The sequence below is a fragment of the Diadema antillarum genome, unplaced genomic scaffold, assembly GCF_040938485.1.
Source record: "Diadema antillarum isolate AM-2024a unplaced genomic scaffold, OU_Dant_1.0 seq00000586_RagTag, whole genome shotgun sequence".
Classification (NCBI taxonomy): Eukaryota; Metazoa; Echinodermata; class Echinoidea; order Diadematoida; family Diadematidae; genus Diadema; species Diadema antillarum.
The window spans coordinates 489,923-509,389 of NW_027271520.1; the positions used below are offsets into that span (position 1 = coordinate 489,923).

At 41.0% G+C, this 19,467-nt stretch overlaps 1 protein-coding gene and 1 pseudogene across 1 annotated transcript; both read right to left on the reverse strand.

Annotated features, from left to right (window-relative positions):
* Window positions 1-19,467, reverse strand: part of LOC139735568 (uncharacterized) — a 304,769-nt pseudogene that overhangs the window by 55,488 nt on the left and 229,814 nt on the right.
* On the reverse strand, window positions 3,507-6,869 carry LOC139735612 (growth hormone secretagogue receptor type 1-like). Its single transcript, XM_071646368.1, has 2 exons — window positions 5,849-6,869; window positions 3,507-4,676 (listed from the first exon to the last, which is right to left on the reverse strand). The coding sequence occupies exons 1-2, from the start codon at window positions 6,858-6,860 to the stop codon at window positions 4,357-4,359; spliced, it is 1,332 nt and encodes a 443-aa protein (XP_071502469.1). The 5' UTR covers window positions 6,861-6,869; the 3' UTR covers window positions 3,507-4,356.

The following is a 19,467-nucleotide window of genomic DNA, read 5'->3' on the forward strand; positions in this document are numbered from 1 at the left end:
AGTTATCCTCAAATAGTAAGCAACAGTGATTTTGACAGAAAACCTGCAAAGAAGCGATAGGTACACAAGTGGGTAAGTAATTTGAATGTGAGTGTATATTATAGAGTGTTGATATAGGTGGGGAAGACACTATTTTCCTTGATAACGACAAAGTGCAGGAAACATTACACAAGAAGAAAATACAAGGCGCGAATTCTCTGCTTCGTGATACTTCACAGATTATGCGCGTCCAAGAATGCACACGCTACCCTAGGTCATAAACACGTTCAACTTCATCACAGTCATCCTTTGAAGACCCTATCAACGAGATGTCTCCACTCCGCTACCGATCTAAATTCCGCATCAAAAACAGGGTGCAAGTGCGACATATCTAAAATGTCACATTAATCCCATACATTCCCACTCGTCGAGGCCCTACATAACGTGTGGGTACGTGGTAGTAAATCACTTGCTGTTACTACACTAACAAAGCTTCATGCGCAGGCATTTTATACGGACATATCTCGTTCCTTTCCTCGCTCTTTGTAATTTCCTAAGCCTTTTTCACTCCCTTTTCTCTGTACAAAGTTTTGATTCAAATGCTTTATCATATGAGCGCGCTCGATCCCTTCACTTTACTAGCAAGCCTTCTCCTAAACCAGACCCGTTTTAAAACGCAATTCGATGCCATTACACCGAGGTTACTATTGCTTTCCGGCTTCCCGTATTGTACCCAGAATGTTGATATAACTGACTAGGCTATAAAGAAAATAAAAAAGGAAAAAACGCATTGAGTCTCTCCGCAGCGACAATTCACAGCATAATTCTTTACATGCGGTTTTCACTGACACTTACGAACCTGACGAATTTGCCTCGATGGTACCCGTGGGATGTGCATGCTTTTGCAGCTACGGTGTTCCTCTATTGACACATGGGACGAAATAAAAGACTTTAATCAATACGACCTATAGATTTAATCGTGGAACCAACGTATGCCACATTTGCGAGACCTACCTAATTACATGATATTATGACGTCATGAAAACTTAAACTACGAAAGCAGAGCCATCTACATACAGAATTTGGAGACCTCGGTTTCAGCTGGTCGCAACATGGCGTGCATTCCTTTGTTACATGATTGCTTATAACAAAGCATCTTGACGCCATATTGTTACTCACTAAAAAAGAGTTCGCCCCAGACTGTGTAAAGATGGTACTGCATGGGAGTATCTAGTCGCACCTAATAGAGCTTTTTTATTTGACATGATCATGGTCACTATTCTCCCATGCACCCCCCAATTTTTTTTTTCTTGGGTGGGGGGGGGGGGACTGGACGAGATTCTCAAAGCGAATGGAAACTAACATGACACTTCTGACACTATATACTAATCCATTGCACAATGAGTTTTTAGGTTTGTTTTTTTTTTTGCATTATCCTCCCTACACACTGACACAATCAAAACGATTGTTGTGATAATGGTTGACAAGGCTAGCAATGTAATCATGAAAAAAAAAATGAGAGCTTAAATAACAAGAGATCCGCGGGTCTAGCGCTCACCTGAGTATCGCAAGTTCACCTTTCACGCAGTCACTAATCTAAATTATTCACAGCTCTACCAAAATTTGACCAGGCATTCTCAAGTGGAAGATGAAAATGTACAATAAGGGCCCAATTTTTTTAAGATTCCTTAATTTGGGGGGATTGGGGCCCCCTGGGGCCCTCTGGGTGGGGCATGGTGCCCAGTTTGATAAATTGAGATCCTGACCCCTAGGGATGCTACCTGCCAAGTTTGACAAAAATCCATCATGAGGTTTTCAGGAAGAAGATGAAAATGTACAATTCAGGCCCCCATTTGGACCCTTCCAACCAACCCCCCCCCCTGCCCCCAAGAGGGGCACCCCTGGATCTCCTATGAACAAACTTGAAACTACAGTCATTAATGTACTCACTCATAGTATTATCTCAGCTCTATGACTTCTGATTCTAGAGAAGATTTTTAAAGATTCCTTCATTTTGGGGGTTTGGGCCCCCTGGGGGCCCCCTGGGCAGGGCATGGTGCCCATTTTAACAAATTGAGATCCTAACCCCCTAGGGATGCTACCTGCCAAGTTTGGTGAAAATGGGTCATGGGGTTCTCAAGAAGAAGATAAAAATGTACAATTTAGGCCCCATTAGGACCCCTCCTCAACGGTGCCCATTTTAACAAATTGAGTTCCTAACCCCCTAGGGATGCTACCTGCCAAGTTTGATGAAAATCGGTCTTGGGGTTTTCAAGAAGAAGATGAAAATGTAAAAAGTTTACGCACGACGCACGCCGGACGCCGGACGAAGGGCGATCGCAATAGCTCACTTGAGCCTTTGGCTCAGGTGAGCTAACAATGAACGGAGATAAAGTTTGGATACTATGTACAAGTAGAATCGATGAGATGCAGCAAATGTTCTGTCCCAAGAAACTTCCTCTTCGTCAGAAGAGGGCGCTCTACGTCTTTTCTCGTTTTCGTTTATATATTATACATGTATAAATATTATAGTATACATCTTGTAATCGTGCAGCAAGTCATTAGTAGCCTGATACATTAGGAAACAAATACATGATGCATATGACATCAACAATAACTGCAGTCTCTTACATGATGTATATGACATCAACAATAACTGCAGTCACAACCTTTAAAGCAGCATAAATATGTTACGCGTGGGGAGTATTTTAATAGACTATACCACCTTCTCACATTTTATGGTGCAAATGTTTCGCTCCCAGAACCACAAGGTGAACACTGAATCAAATGAAAAAAAAAATAAATATAATTGGATGATTCTCTCTGCCTGTAGTGCCCAATGAAGTCGTCATACATAAAAATTGAACTACAGCCTTAAGAATTTTTAGTACTGAGTCGCATTTTTCACATCACTTTTAGCTAAAAATGCATCAAAAAGATATCGGTTTCAAGCAACAAGTTTATATCTAACCCATTGAAGTGTTTCGTTGCAATGGACTTATTGTCATATTCGTAGTGATTTGCCATTGCAGTTTGATATTTACACAAACTAGTCACTATTCGTACAATCATGTAGGATTTGGAAGGACAGTCGTCAAACATATGACACACCGTAGAATGTACTGAATCCTTGAAGCAAATTACAGAAATGAATTCCGTCATGTGATTATTCACGTATGAAACCAAGATTTCGTGCGCGGGTGTTGGTATGTGCGTGTTTGGAGGAGAAAGAGCGGAGGTATTGCAATATTTCTGGACATCAAAGTCTTACCGTGTGTTGAATTCATGGCAAAAACCTAGTTAAGTGTTATCGCGCATCGCTCCGTTTACATCTAAACAGGACCATCAATCATATATGAGCAACTCATTGCTTCTTGAAATACCAATTGAATACATACAGATATCAGTAACAGCTGCGACACACCAAGGAGATTCGAGAAATGGAGTCATAACAGTCTTATTCGCTTTGATCCCATGCTCGAAGCCGCCACTCAAAAATATTTGAAATTTGTGTCAAACTGGATCTGCCGCTCAGATGCGAAGACAATATTGACTCGTGTCTCATTGCATAATCACCAGCCACTTTCCAAGGAAGATGTGTCTTTGTGATGGTAATTACTTTTCGCTATCCCTACTTACAAACGATGGGCGGTAGACAATGGTAAAGGCAAGGGGGTGCGCGAATAGAAATTGCTCAAATATTGCTGAAATAGATGTCAAAATTACTCGACTGTACGTGTCTGTACGCTAACCTGACATATTAATTTACAAAGAACTATACTGGAAGATGATAACATATTAGTTTCATTTTGCGGAAAAAAAGGAGAAAACTGATAAAACCGGCTTTCCATGAGGGTGAAATTTCAAACACTTTCACAAAATACAGCTCAGATTTACACTTTTGCACATATTTTCGAACGGAATTGACTTTTGTTTTATATGCTTTATCATTAGGTGAAATTTCATTGCATTTGATACATTATTACAAACGAGCAGCATATACCCGATATTAAGTTTTAAAAATGAATCTTCAGATTGCTCAGAAAGATGGCGGCTTCAACCATCGAATATCAAAGGCACAAATGCACCTGTGGAATTCTTTTGTCCATCCATAGAAAACTGACAGCTGATTGAATAATTACAGTCAGTTGTAACTCCATCTCTCGAACCTCCTTGGACACACATTAGCGAATGTGCAAACATCTACCCCCTCACTCTCTCTCTCTCACTCTCTCTCACATGCATGAACTGACGCACTCGCAAATACACTGCGCCAACACACTACTCGAGTATACTGTACGTAAACCTTAAATTACTACTATCTCGATGTGAGGCGCGATAATTGATTGGTAATTTTCTATAAAATACCCTTGGCATTCACAATGCCGAGCTATTGAACGAAGAAGTGCGCGTGAATGAACTCATCTGGCCACGTGTGGCGCACGAGTTGGGGGGTGTGCTTACTTCGCGACACAGGATGGTGAGTTGGAAGGCTCGCCGGAAGCGGGCCGACATGACGTTGTAGAGGATGGGGTTGATGCTGGAGCTGATGTACAGGAGTACGATGCTGACGTGGTACAGGCCTTGGTGGTAGATTTTCACGAAGGGCTTTGGCCAGTTGTTGTAGCCAAAGTTGGGCGAGATTCGGATGAGGTGGAACGGGAACCAGCAGATGAAAAAACTAGCGGCAATCAGTACTGCATTGGGGTAGGGGCGAGGAAAACAACACAAGAAAACATTACACGGACTAAGATCATTTTTTCCCGTTGGAATCGCTTTGACTGCAACTAATTTTCGTTGTGATGATGAAAAATCCAGTGATGAAAGTGACAACACAAATACTTACGCCAAAATTATGACAAAGGTAAAAGTAATGATAATGATATTAATGATAATTAACGATTACAACCGTATTATTGTGTTTGTTTTCTTGGGGCTACTACAAGCGAAGAAGAATATTATGGGCCCTCAATTTTAAGTCTCTGTTTCGAGTCCACTAAGAGTAAAGGTATAAAGCCCTCAGGCAATAGAGTTTATCCCCATTGACTGGTCCCTCCAGGAGGGGGGGGGGGGCGAGGGCTGTGTGTAAATGCTTACTCGTACTTACGAGCATTCAGTTGCTTTGCTGGTTGTTAATGAAAGGAAATTCGATCCATTTTCTGTTTTGATCTAAACAACGATTTGATATCAATATGCAAGGTAATGGAAATAACAGAGGTGTAAGCCTAAGATCAAGACTCATGGAAATGATTACAAAAGTCGTTGACAGTTTGGATTCACAAAAGTCTGTGGTTGGAGTGGCCACTGATGTACACATTCGACTCCCAACAGGTAGATTCAAGGATTCAAATTCTGGTCAAAACGTATGTGTTTTTGCTGATGTAATCACACAAGCATAATTACATATTTATTCCAAGGTAAGTAATTGGATACCTCCGCGTACCTGGTAATGGATAATATCAGTTCCGTACATGATGTGTGTGTGTATGTGTGGGTTTCATAATACCTTTCATAACTTACAATTTGTTAGAGCGCTATATAAAGTTTTTGCTGTGTTGTGTTTGCACAATGGTGGGATGTATCGAAGAGTTGACATTGCAAAAATATGTGTCCGAATTATGATCAATAGTACTGTACCCTCGCATGATATTAATCATAATATATTCTTATGTGCAGAATAGAGCAGAAATCCAAACTTCATTTCCCATAAAATGGATTTCGAATCAGTCATAAATTCCAGTGTGATTATTTACGACCACATAGCATGCACTAAATAGGGCCTACATTCTATCCCCTTTGATAGTCAACGATAAAATCATCACGACACTAAGATGAGACGAAGAAAATGCTTCCCTTCGGCTGTACTTACCTAACATTTTGACGACCTGTTTTCTTGACTTGATGACCTGGTCTTCCTTGTCTTCTTTGGCCTTAATGTTGCCATTCAGGCGACCCCTGACCTTGGTAGAACTCGAACGACGCATCGGAACCTTGAGGTTTACTCCGAACAAGACACGTGCAATGAGGGAGTAGAGTACTATGATGAGGGTCATGGGGAAGAGAAAGAGTACGGTGGCTGAGAAGGCGTAGAAGATGTTGAGTCCATTCGTCCATGATGCCCGGGTCTCGCACACGGTGGACTCTGGGATGCCCGGGCAGCTTTCGTGGGTGTCGTAGGCAACGAAAAGAGGGGTGCTGATTATGAAGGACGCCACCCAGATGCAGACGATGAACTTGATGGCCCGCGAGGTGGAGATAAAGGACCGTGCCTGGATGGGGTGGCAGATAGCCACGTATCGTTCAACTGTGAAGGCCGTAATGTGCAGAACGGTGGTGAAGAGACAGAACTCGATTAGGTAGAAGCGCGTGTGGCAGAGGAAACGCGAGTAGGTCCAGGGCCAATAGCGGAATTCCACCAGCACCTCCATGGGACCTGTCAGGATCAGGAGCAGCAGGTCGGACAGGGCCAAGCTCACCAGGTAGTGGGACGTGGTCTGCAGGACGCGGTTGCGCAGGATCACGATGACCGTGAAGAGGTTCCCAAAGAAGCCGAACACGACGAGAGCGAGGATGATCACGGCGTAAGGAACCACGAAGCCGTACTCGTAATGTGCCAGGGGCATGGCGTAGGCCAGATGCGTCATCAACTCGTCCCCCGACAAATCGTAGAAGTACTTCGGGCAGGAGGAGAATTTGCCAACGCAAGTATCGGATATTTTCAGGAACAATTTTTCCTTGGGTTGAAGTCCACTTTCGTTGAGTAGTCTCTTGAGTGTCTCAAACGAGTAATCGCACACGAGTCTACTGTTGTTCCAGCTGCTGAAATTAAACAGTGGGTTTGCCACGTCATAAGGCGCGATTTCTGAAACCGTGCTTTCCATTTTTAAATCCTCTCCTTGTCCTTTAATCCGTCTAAAGTTGTACAACAATCTATGTGGATTATTTAATCCTGAACATTAAAGCCAGCTCGTGTGGTTTTGTATACTGGCTTATTTCTGCCACCCACAGGTATTGAGAACATTTGACTTCAATTTCCTTCTACTGAAAGTGTAGGCCGCATTCCTGCAGTAAAATTCCGCCTTTCCTCAAAGAACAGGGAAAGGGCTTCATTCACTGCAACATTAAAGTTCTATTCCCGTACGCTGATAAGATTCCTTTCAAAAAGCGTCGACACCGTGCAATTTTCACACGCCATTGTAACCGCTTCGTCTCAAGTAGGAGGGTGAATACACGATTTCGAAACCCTTGAATTATGTACTCGTTTTTGCCTTCCCTATACAATTACGAGAAATCCACGCGTGACGGCAAATAGCCTTCTGTCCGATGCAAGCGTTGTCCTTGGGATCGCACTCAGCAATCTCCTGTGTCTAAAGAGAGCCTGACCTATGAAAGAGAAATAGAAAAAAAAATGCCAAAATTACCGTACCGTAATTACATACTTGTAATCGGTGGAAAAAAAGAATCGAATGATGATATTTTTTCCTACTTATTTAATGGTTGACGCAGACAAGTTTCATTGTTATCCATTTTAGATTCTTTTTTGATTGGTGCTTTCCTCGTGCAAATTTCAGGAGCACAGATGCTAAATATTACAGTGCAATGCAAACTACAGACAATCGTTCTGACCGCCTCGTCAATATTAAATACACTGTACTCCCCTTATATCGAACACGGTCACAACGAAATCACGGATACGACAACGGAAAGTTCAGGGCTCAACATAATATCACCTTGATATCCGTTATACACTTTATGGGTTCGAAAATAACGCAATTTCGATATAACGAAAGAAAACAGCCGGTCCCAAGAATTTCGTTGACTGTACTGACCATATGCTGACAATAAACGAAACATGTTGATTTCAACACTGTCTTATCCTATATAAGGAATTTGTTAGACATACGGACTGAGCAATGATTTAGACAAGAGAGAAAAAGAGGAAGAATTCGGTTGTGCACGTACGGTATCACATAGGCACGGATATACCCATGAAAAGTGTGATAACTTATCCTTGCGACTCGAGTCAACTCGTGCCAATTCTTTCCACAATGATATAAGTTGCAACTCTTTGTAATACAGCGGAAACCGAAAATAGAAATGTATGCTACAATACAGCGGCATAACATTCTTTTTTGTTGTTTTTTGTTGTTGTTGTTGGTTTTTTTTTGGTTCTCAGTATCCATTTCTACTGATTTTATTCTTCTATTTGATTTCGACGGATTAAAAATGGAAATGCGTACATTTAAACTTAAAATCTGATTTCCAGTACAACGTATTAACACGATGGCTACCCTTACAGGAAACGGAATCGTTTTACACCTTTAGGCTGAAACTGGTTCGAGATTCGATCATGTGAAGTGCGAAAGCTTAAAGGGATGATATAGTTTTGGTTGAAATGTGTAATTCAGATTTTAACTTTGTGAGAAAAAATAAGAAGCCACTTATGTGAAAAAAAATTAGTAAAGAGCATACAATCAAAAGAGAAATTGAATGTTTATTTCATGAAAATTGGTTTTGAAATGGGTGATATCCAAATATAAAGCAAAACAAAGTGGTCAAAATAACAGGAGGGTCCCACCTTTTATTAGAGCAACTTTGTGTTCGGATATTTCAGCCATTCCAAAATCGATTTTTATCAAATAAACTTTGAAATCCTAGAACTGTATGCTCTTTAATACTTTTTATGAGTGGTTTCTATTAATCTCGAAAAATATAGATGCTGAATCCCCATCTCAACCCCAACTTTACCACCCCTTTAGACGAAAACCTGACAGAAGATTCCGTACGACAAGCTGGATTAATGGAAATATGGTTTAATGTGATAACAGTGGGGAAGATGGGGGTGTACGGATTCCATGAATGACTAAATAAATACGCCTGAGAAAAGCAGTGTGCTGCCTAACACATCCATTTTCGTAATTGGCAGTTAACAATTTGCAATTTGCAATTTGCAATCAGCTTTCAATTTCTGTTCGATGGGCATAATCATCGACATTCCCTCAAGGACAGCCCTATATTTTTCCAATCACAAGAGAAGGGTACTATACGTTTATTTTCATTCAATTTCGCAAGATCAACTGCGGGGCTTTACAAGCTTCACCATACAAGATGTTAGCGCAGACCTGCGAAAGATTTTACTCAAAGTATAGGTATTACCTGTTATTCCTGGTCATCCAAACATGCCACATCTTCCTCGCCATCATTACCCCCCTCTGTCACTCTCTCTCTCTCTCTCTCACAGACACACAGACACACATATATACACACAGACACACAGATGCACACCTTTATGTTCTCGTCTGCGAATCTCGGACGGATAGCTCCACATTCACCGTCAATCCTACTCACCGATTATGTTCCTCACAGTGTAGCAAATATTGCTTAAACAGCCTCTCACTCATCGCAATAACTTCTGGTCCGGATTTACTCCTTTAACTCTACTCCACCGAGGATAATATGGTCTATCATCTGCTTGCTTCAACACATCGCAATAATCCCAATGCCGAGGTGACCCGTGGTGTGTAATCTACCAGACGTCTTTCCTCGATCTCTCGAACAAATCAGCCACAGATGCCAGACGAAAACCCTCCATTCGGGCGGCAAAAAAGAAACCCTGTTTCCAATCCCGTTTCAAATATAATGTTAAGCTCTGGACGGATCAAATTCGAATTCACACCCGCAAAACAAATCAAACAAAAAATGAAGTAGAAATAAAATCTATGGATTACATTACTTATTAGAAGGGCTGATTGTTGGATGTCCGTTTTGCGTACGCGATGTGTCTCGGGAATTTAGGCGGTTCAAATTCGCAAAATCCATGGACTTTATTCAGACTACCTATATACGAATAAAGTACGGCTGGTATTGTGTCCAAATGAGTGTGAGATGGTTTGTGCGTATGATCATTAAATTCTTCGTTGTGAATGAGCTCTGAAACTTGTTCGTACGAGAGCAAAAAGAAAAAAGTCGATTGTGTCAACAGACCATTCTATAATTCGATATTTCATTTCCACGAACCGGTGATTATTTCGTTGTACTTCCTGCCGTCGGTTTGTGTTCTCAACAACTAATCGATTCTGGCACGAGGCATACTGACTACTACATTTGCACAGATAGATAAGAGTCGATGAAATGTGTCTATCTACTCTACCCCCTCAAAAACAAACAAACATGTAATTGATATACATGTATTTCAAGAATGGACCTGTTCCCCCGGCAATGCACTCCTTCATAAACAAAAAATAACAATGTTAACATCCATATCTTTTACATTGCACATTATATTCAACGAGCAGTAGAATCGTGTCGCTGACCTATACAGTTTCCTGGATCACCCATGGATCACAGCTCCAGTGTGTGTAACGTCACGCGTCCTTTCACGGACGGCTGGATGTCCCAAACGTACTTGATAGATGTGGGAAAGTGATTGGTGATGACCAAACGATGACATGGTTGACACAAGCCAGGCTCGCGGGAGATAAATGACTCCACAATCACACGCCCAATTACGGCTCTATTTGTTTGACACTGATTGGGCCAGTGAAACGCAACCACGCGACGTGCCAAAAAGGGACAGAATATGGGGACCCGAAGAGCAGTGAAAGACGATAGGCCTTTAGCAATAAATCAAATGTCCACCAGTAATCGCTGGATAAACTTCCGGCTACTTTCATAAACATCGAAACATCTTTGCCCTCCCTCATTCGCCACCCGAGTGAACCAACCTGGCATTCATATTCGGGAGATCATATTTCGTAGTCAGAAGAAATTGTGTCCTCGTTTAAATCATACAGCCCAACGGACATCATGATGAACTGGCGCCATCGTAACTTATGACAAAATAAGAGGTGGACACACTAAAATGCCAAGGCAAAGGATACACACGGGATCTCTGATTAACGACTCCAATATTTGAAGATCCATAAAGCGTGAAGTAAAGACAGACAGACAGACAGACACTCACTCACTAACACACAAACACACACCCACACTCTCACAAACACGCACAAACATTCCCGCATACAGCTACAAATACGAATACCAATATGTCGTATTCTCGTATGAAAAAAAATGCATCATGATATCCATTTTCAAAACGGGATTCTTTGATTTAATGCGCGAGTGCGGGGCCTCGTAAAGAACGTCTCTGTCGTGATCCATTTAATATGGTTATTTCTAGAAAGTATCAATAATCCAATGTCGATTTATACGTGTACTACCACGGATTGTACACATACTATGTCAGTATTCAAAAATATCTGAAATGCTGTATCCTTTCTTATCTATATGAGATGTGGACTTGGTGAAACGACGATAAATTGAAAGTTATAAGAGAACACGTACACAGTAGGCAATATATTTGGAATTTTTTTTTTCACGCATACCATCACAGTTAAGAAATATTGGAAACATGGAACAAAATCTTCTTCCCTCTGTTTTATACGAAATATGTATTTAGACTTCATCTATCTCTTTCATCATATATTCTCTTTCACTAATGACTGCTGTTTCAAGGTAAGATCACTCTTCTTCTTTATCCTTTTTTTTTATGTCATGCATTAGATATCTTTCATTTATGTGAGAAAAGGTGGTTTAGTGGTCTGATTTGGACTCATTTTCACGTGGCTTTTAAGAAGGCTAATGAGACCCAAAAAGTCAAGCAACCATCGGACCGAGTCACCTTCGACAGTTCGAAGGATACAATCAGATTCCCTATTAACATCATTCATTTGTGTGTGTGTGTGTGTGTGTGTGTGTGTGTCTGTGAGTGTGTCTGTGACTGAAACAAACGACAAATACCCTCAGAATTCGGAAACTTTACCATTATTATGCATGATTACATAAGTATGCAGACGGCAAGAAAAAAGTCATATCTAATGCTTTGTGAATCAACAAGTTTTTTAAACGATTGGCAGAGACGCGTCTCTCTGGTCGATCACAATGCATGAACGGGTGGTCAGACTGAATTCATGCCACTGCAGGTAAAATATTTTGCGAGCAGAAATTGTATTATACCACCAAGAAAATAACATTCAGTCAAAACATTGCCAATTCCGTATGCCTTTCCTTGTGCCTTTTAGTCACCTTAGTCTTTTTCAAGTCTGTGGTTTCTCTTAATTCCCCCAAGACATACAGCTGACGACATAAAAACATCTGACATTTCGTCCGGAACCGACAGCCATGAAATAGGTTATGCGCATGCGCATGCAAGCGTACATTGCATGCCAGGCACAATTCGGAAAGCTAACGGGCGAAGACGCAATTGCCAATTGGCCAGTATTCCTGAAGTGTTTCCGATCACTAACGCCCGAGAGAACATGAAAAGTGCCTTGGTAAGCTTAAACCGCTAGGACAGACAAGGAACCGCGGGAAAAAGAGAGCTGTAGAGTGGTGTAGTTGATATCATGTTCAGCGATGTCGATGTATGGAGAACGTTGTGTCCATCAAGCGCGTTTAATTCTAAAGCGGATGGACTACACCCCTCATCCTATTCTCATATTCAGCACCTCAAGAATTACCTTTCAAAAGTTCAAATCCATTACACCGAAATAAAAAAGGCAAAGGCGGAATAATAACCCAGCAAACATATCCTGTTGCTAACCATGCGAAAGTATCTGTATCTGTTACGTAAAAGTGTGTCAGACAATCTCCCTTCGAGGCGGAGGCATAAAAAAAAGAAACAAAACAATGAGGAACGACTGTTTTACATAACAACTCATAAAAGAATAGCAACCTACATGTAGGTTGGAAATTTCATTTGCCTTAAGACAGATAAGATTTAGAAGAATCTAATTGTGTCTGGCTTAAGTGAAAACAAAGAGGTACGCAGAGCATTTCACTCCCCCTCCCTCAAGGATTTCCGGACTTTCTGAGTAAAAAAAAAAAGGGGGGGGGGGGAGGTGATAACAGGCATATCTTCTACATTTTTATAAAGAGAAAAAAAAAGGTCATTATTGTCATAAAAGAGTAAAAAAAGTAAAAAGCTGTTTCTACCATTTGTTGACATCGTTGTAATGTGAGGACATAATACATCAAGGCAAAATATTCACTGCGTCCCAAAAATAGCATTAATATCAATGAAACTATATCAACTATATCTATTTCCGTGAGCGTATTAGTATCATAATTATTTAATGAATATATACGTATGCGCGCGCAAACAACACACACATTTAGTGTATAAAAAAAATCAGCTTGGCAGTCGCCGTATTTTTCATATGGAAAATAATGCGACTGCCAGATGTTCTTTGTCTTTCCTGTCACATAGTTGATATTCGGGGGTTAACCCTCCCCCCCCCCCCCCCCGGGGGGGGGGGGGGGCAGTTTAATTTTGTTTATACTATTTTCTGCTTTATATGTATGCATATTGTACGTACATTTTTATGACATTGTTAGGTCACGCCCCATTTACGAAGTATGAGACAGTGGCAGAAGCAGTATCCCCCTGGCCTAGTTACACAAAGATGACTATTTTTCGATGCACGCGTTCTCATTTTTACCATACATTAGCACCAATCACCTTGCGGCATTAAAAAAACACACCAACACACTCTTATGTACATAGTCGGGACTAAGGAGCATGAAGCGACCTGCTGCGGAGGGGGTTATGGAACTAAGATGATCGAACGAAGTGACATGGGGATTTAAAAGATAATGAAAATCCAACCAGACCTGTTTGCAAATATTATGTTGAATAAATTGAAAGCAATCACGTTTCCGATGGATCATAAATGTAAAATAGTCTATCACCCATCTATCCGGATCAACATAAAGAAATCACTGTAAAAATAGAAATTACCTCTGGAATCATTATACAAATATCATATCCTTAGCTTCAGGAAAAGCGGAGGGAACTTCCCAAATGACCCAAATTCCCATACTATTGACCCAAACTTTTGATTGTGATGAGTACTAATGGCTTCCTTTCTCTAGCCATGGTTTTCAATTAACGCTGAACGATGAGTTTCAAGAACACGCCCTTTGTCAGTTTGTTTGTACCTTTCTCTAGAGAAGACTACCCCTTTTGCAGAAGTCAGAAGTAATTACGATGATTAAAAGGCATCCTCAGACGACCTTTCCTAAATTGGGGGATTTCGAGCATTCGTGAAGAATGACATGTCTGGTCTCAGCCATGTCAGCACAAAGCTAGACTGTGTTCTGTCCTTGATTTGACACGCTTTAATTTGATTATCATCAAGTAAGTTAATGATATACAGGCGGCATCAAAATTCATCCTTCCTGATATCAAACCGAGCAGGGTAGTTGTGAGATACTCGGGGCATTCCGAGGCTGAACTTTTTAATCTCCGGATTGGCACCACTTCCTCCGTTGACAATGATTTACTTAAAAGCAGTTCGGTAAGAGATTCGCTTGTATCAACACATGTACTTTGCTTTGATCTGCCGTGCTACCACTTTTTGAATTCGTTTAACTTAAGTTTGCTCCATGCCTCAATACGAATTTTGCGGAATAATCTGTCACACAGTCATGCAAATTCAAGTCACGAAATAGTCTTAAACATCATATCCCACCTATCTCTTTCTCCCACTCCCTGTATGCTGTTGGTGCTAAAGTTACTGAAAGTAAGGACAATTAGATTATGAGGGCATCGTTGAAAACAACAACATCAACAAACAAACGCTATAACTTGCATAACGTCACTTGTTATTCGTACTAATGACAGTACCACATTCATAGGGGTTTAAGCCTCTCATCCATTAGACGGGAATAGGAAGTGGCGCATGCAAATATGCATGCACCTTTTCAGGTGACCCGCTTTTTGAGTCGCATTGACTCGTGATGAAATAGGACGTGGGGCGTACGAGGTACAATGTCGCTGTTCGCAAAACAACAAATGACAAGGTCCGGATTTTCAGATGGATAGAATAACTCAGATCTCATTGGTTCGTCCTCTTTCATCCACATTCCGCCTCCCCCCCCCCCCCCTACACACGCGCTCAACTTCTAATCTAAAAGGACAGAGCACAATCTCGCCTTCTAGAGAGTCAATGTTCTGTCTGAAATGCAATATGTCATCATTTGAGATCGACGGAACAAAATCAATTTTATCATTGTCATCTCACATTATCTCGGGCGGCTCAGATACATTACGCGGTAATTAATAAACAATAATCTGCTACAAAAATACTTTGCGTGACGACTTGATGAAAAGAAATCAACGCATCTCTAATGGAAAATTATTGGAAAAACATGAATGCGTCAGACGGATGTGTCATTTAATTGGAAGGCGAGAATATACGAGAGCATCCGTGTGGTTTTCATGAACTCCAACACATATAGGAACATGACTGTCAATACCAAGGTGCCCATCGAAAAAAAAGAAAGAAATCATGCCAGTGCATTATATACGTCTTGATGAAAATCTGTCTGAATGTATTTGATTTTCATTTTTGAAGCAGTCATCTACACTCAAAATAATGATAGTGTGCCAACCAGTTCGAAACTTAATCAGTATACGCTGTGTCTTATTACATATTATTACTTCTACAAAGTTTGATGTCACTAAACAGTCCTTGGAATCAGTTTATAAAGAGTTCTGTTGGTATTATATCTTTGATATCGTTTACTGAAAAAGGAAGGTTTAGGAGACACAGTCGTGTTCACAGCCTTGACGAAAGATCACATTGTAACGTCCTCAATCTATGTACTCTCCTTTCTCTGGGCCTCGCTATCATTTGGGCCTACGCATCAACACAAGGGAGAACTGAAACCCAAATACGGTTTATTATGGATTGAATGGACGCAGCAATATCATTAGAACACTTTGGTGAAAGTTTGAGGAAAATGGGACAATCCGTTGTAAAGTTATGAATTTTTTACAGTTTCGGTGCCGCCATCACTGGATGAGAAGAATACAACATCTTGAGATGTCATGTATAGAAAACGATATACAGAAAATATTGAGAAAAGTCAAAATATTTCCACTCTTGCGCAATAAAAGAGCACTTGACCTACCTCTTCCAAAAAACATGGGAATAACAACCCATAACCAATAACAATGTGTCAGTAACAAGTCGAGTGAATGTGTACTTTTAAATAAAGATGAGACAAAGTGGAATTCTCTTGAATTAAGTATAAATATGTTGTAGTCTTCTCATCAATCGATGGCGGCACCCAAGCTTTAGAAATTAATGACTTTTGAACGGACTTTCCGATTTTCCTCACCCAAATCCGTTTGTACACCTTTTTCGAGAGCGACATTATAGTCGATGGCGCGGCGTGGACGGAGGGTTTATCCGCAGGATTATCTCATACAATGCTTTACGAATCTTTAAACAGTGACAGATAACGGTCTTATGCAAAATATCGCAGAAATCACGGGTTTTTACCCGGAGAAGATTTGAGGAGATTACTGATGATTATACGCCCGGAGGAAGTCTGAATGAAATCGCACTCTTACAATATCGCAGTCACGCCATGCATCATACAGATAGTCTTGAGGCACGTGATACTACTGCTCGGGAGACTCCTGGCATGATAGCGTAGCTTCATGTTAAAACAGGGTATTAGTAGCATTAGTTTTAAGTTTTTATTAGGACCAGCCATTTGGAGCATTACTCCGCTCAGTAAGACAAACCCTGAAAACCCTAATATAATCATAATGAAAACATCTGCATTCCAGACTGTCGATTCATGGTAAGCGTATACTGAAGACTCTAACACAACTTCTCGGTAAAACCTAAATGTTACATCCTTACAAGAAGTACACATGAACATGATAGAATTTCGCACCGCAAAGTTTTACCGCATTAATTTGTCATCTAATTATCTTAATCACCAGTCTAGACACACAAATATTTGGGACTACAGCCTTCTGGAGAACAAATCGTGAACACACGGTTTCGCAATCTCGTAAATCTCTTTCTCTGGAACAGAATATATTCGAAACATTAAATTACATGAATCCAATCTGGGTATTCTACGGATTTGCCGCACTTTAAAAAAGGATAGATCTAATAAATCAAATCATATTGGCACAAGACATAATTAACGTACGGCATGACGACTGATGACGGCCCTTCATAGAAAATCGAATTGATGGCATGGAAAGGTCAGCATATATGCATGACATGACAAAAGCTCTTTCTACAATGGAATGAAATAGCTTATGGTACCTCTATAACATGTCTTTACGACAGTGAATGCAAAAATAAAACATGAAATAAAACGAATGAACTGCATTCGGGAGACAGAGGGACAGCCGTTCTCGTAACAAAATACAGACCCCTACTAGTCACCACTTGGTCGAAAATTGTCGCCATATCATCCAACCCTGAATTTATTGTCAACATAATATACAAATTTTGCAAACTAGAGTAAACAAAACCGAACGCTTTAAACAAGGCAAGTGCCGTAATGTGTCTCGCCCACAAACGTACAACATCGTTTTTTTTTATATTGTGTTCACAAATGGACCTATGGATCAAAAGTTAAGAGTCATAATTAATACACAGTACATTGGGCCCTAACAGTTCATTGACCCCTGCCTGTGACCTTTGACCTTGTGGTGACCATCAACTCCCCAAGGTACATCTACCATCCAAGTTTGGTCACAAATAGACTTACGGATAAAAAGTTATGGTCCATAATCGAAACGTGCCCTAAAAACTTAACATTGGACCCTAAAAACTTAACATTGGGCCCTAAAAGTTCATTGACCCCTGCCTGTGACCATTGACCTTGTGGTGACCATCAACTCCCCGAGGGACATCTCCCACCCAAGTTTAGTCACAAACAGACTTATGGATCAAAAGTTATGACCCATAATCGAAACGTGCCCTAAAAACTTAACATTGGGCCCTAAAAGTTCATTGACCCCGGTCTGTGACCTTGACCGAGACCTTGTGGTGACCATCAACTCCCCAAAGTACATCTACCATCCAAGTTTAGTCACAAATACACTTTCGGATCAAAAGTTATGGCCCATAATCAAAACGCGCCCTAAAAACTTAACATTGGGCCCTAAAAGTTCATAAACCCCTGCCTGTGACCTTAAACCTTGAGGTGACCTTCATACTTGGTAAAAGGTAAAACTTTGTATGACCACTCTTCCCTCCAAGTTTGATTCAAATTGATGCCCAAAGTACAGAGTTATTCAAGTTTTTATAGCGTTACGGACAGACGACGCGACGGACGGACGGACGACGGACGGACAGACGCCGCAGGCGATCCCTTATAGTCTCCCCTCACCTCCGGTGGGCTCGACAATACAAATTAATCAATTCTAGTCAATGTCCTCCATTTTGAGGGCAAATAGGGATCCAAAATGTAATGGGATTTTCATTTTCCTTTTACCGTTGTCAGTAGAAACAATGACGTAATCTCAAATCTCTTGACAATTCCAAAGCTTGAATTTGTGTAAAGATGAATTAGGGAGGGCGACAAAATAGAAATGAAACTCTTATGAGACACAGACAGCTATGGGATTGAGTAGCAAACACATGGGGTAGAGAAGAGAATGGTGCTGTGTCTAAGAGAGTACACGGTCATAACTGTTTGGCCGTAACTATCGATAAAATAGTCATGGCGGATATGAGAATCTAGTTAATAGCAATTCAAGAGGATGGGGGGAGAGTCCGAATTTTCTTTCGCCCCGGCTTGTTTGTTTCAGGAAAAAGTCTACATGCGTATGTATGTGTGTGTAGGGGGGGGGGGGGGGGTGAAGGTGGATAGACAGCAGCCCCTAGCTCCTCCCCCCCCCCCCCCCCCCCCCACAGTATTCTGCTGGCCATGACATCACAGAAGCTCAGACTTTATAAACTGGAAACTAGGCCTTTGAGTGAAAAGCTACTGCAAAATCTCAGAGATTTTTCGAACCACCGGAGATGGGTTGCCGATGAGAACATCCCAAAGGTATACCACCATGAACGGAAAGAAAATGAATAAAATGAGTCCATGGTCCACGACGCACCTATACCTAGCGTAAGTACAGCAGGAAATACCACTTTAGGTTGATTGATCCATTTTCTTCTATGTTAATGAATAGAGGGAAGGTGAAAATGATTGACAAGACTTATTTTATTTGTCATGATCATGACCTTTTAATCGCAGAGTGTGGCCGCCGTAAGCTAATTTTCTGTATACACAGTGCGGCTAAAATTAAAACATCGGCGCGGGGAGGAAGTGACGGTGTCGAACTCTAGTGATTGTCTGTTGTGCTCTTCAACACATTAAAGAGATACATAAGTGCGAAGACACGCATAGCGACAACAAGAACCATTATGGACCTTAATCTTCTTCCCGGGAAGCGGTTGTCAGCGCCTCACCATCATGTACTGTAAAATAAAGCCCGAGTACAAGTTAGTGTTTTCATTATATATTGACAGTTTTTCAATTAACAATCTATTCCAATCCACCTGTAATATGAATTATGTCAATTCATTTCAACACTTTAATGCACTTTACAATCATGTACGTCTATCAGTTGCCCCTAGTTGCCTCTATAGCAAGGCTTGGGTAGGCTATCTG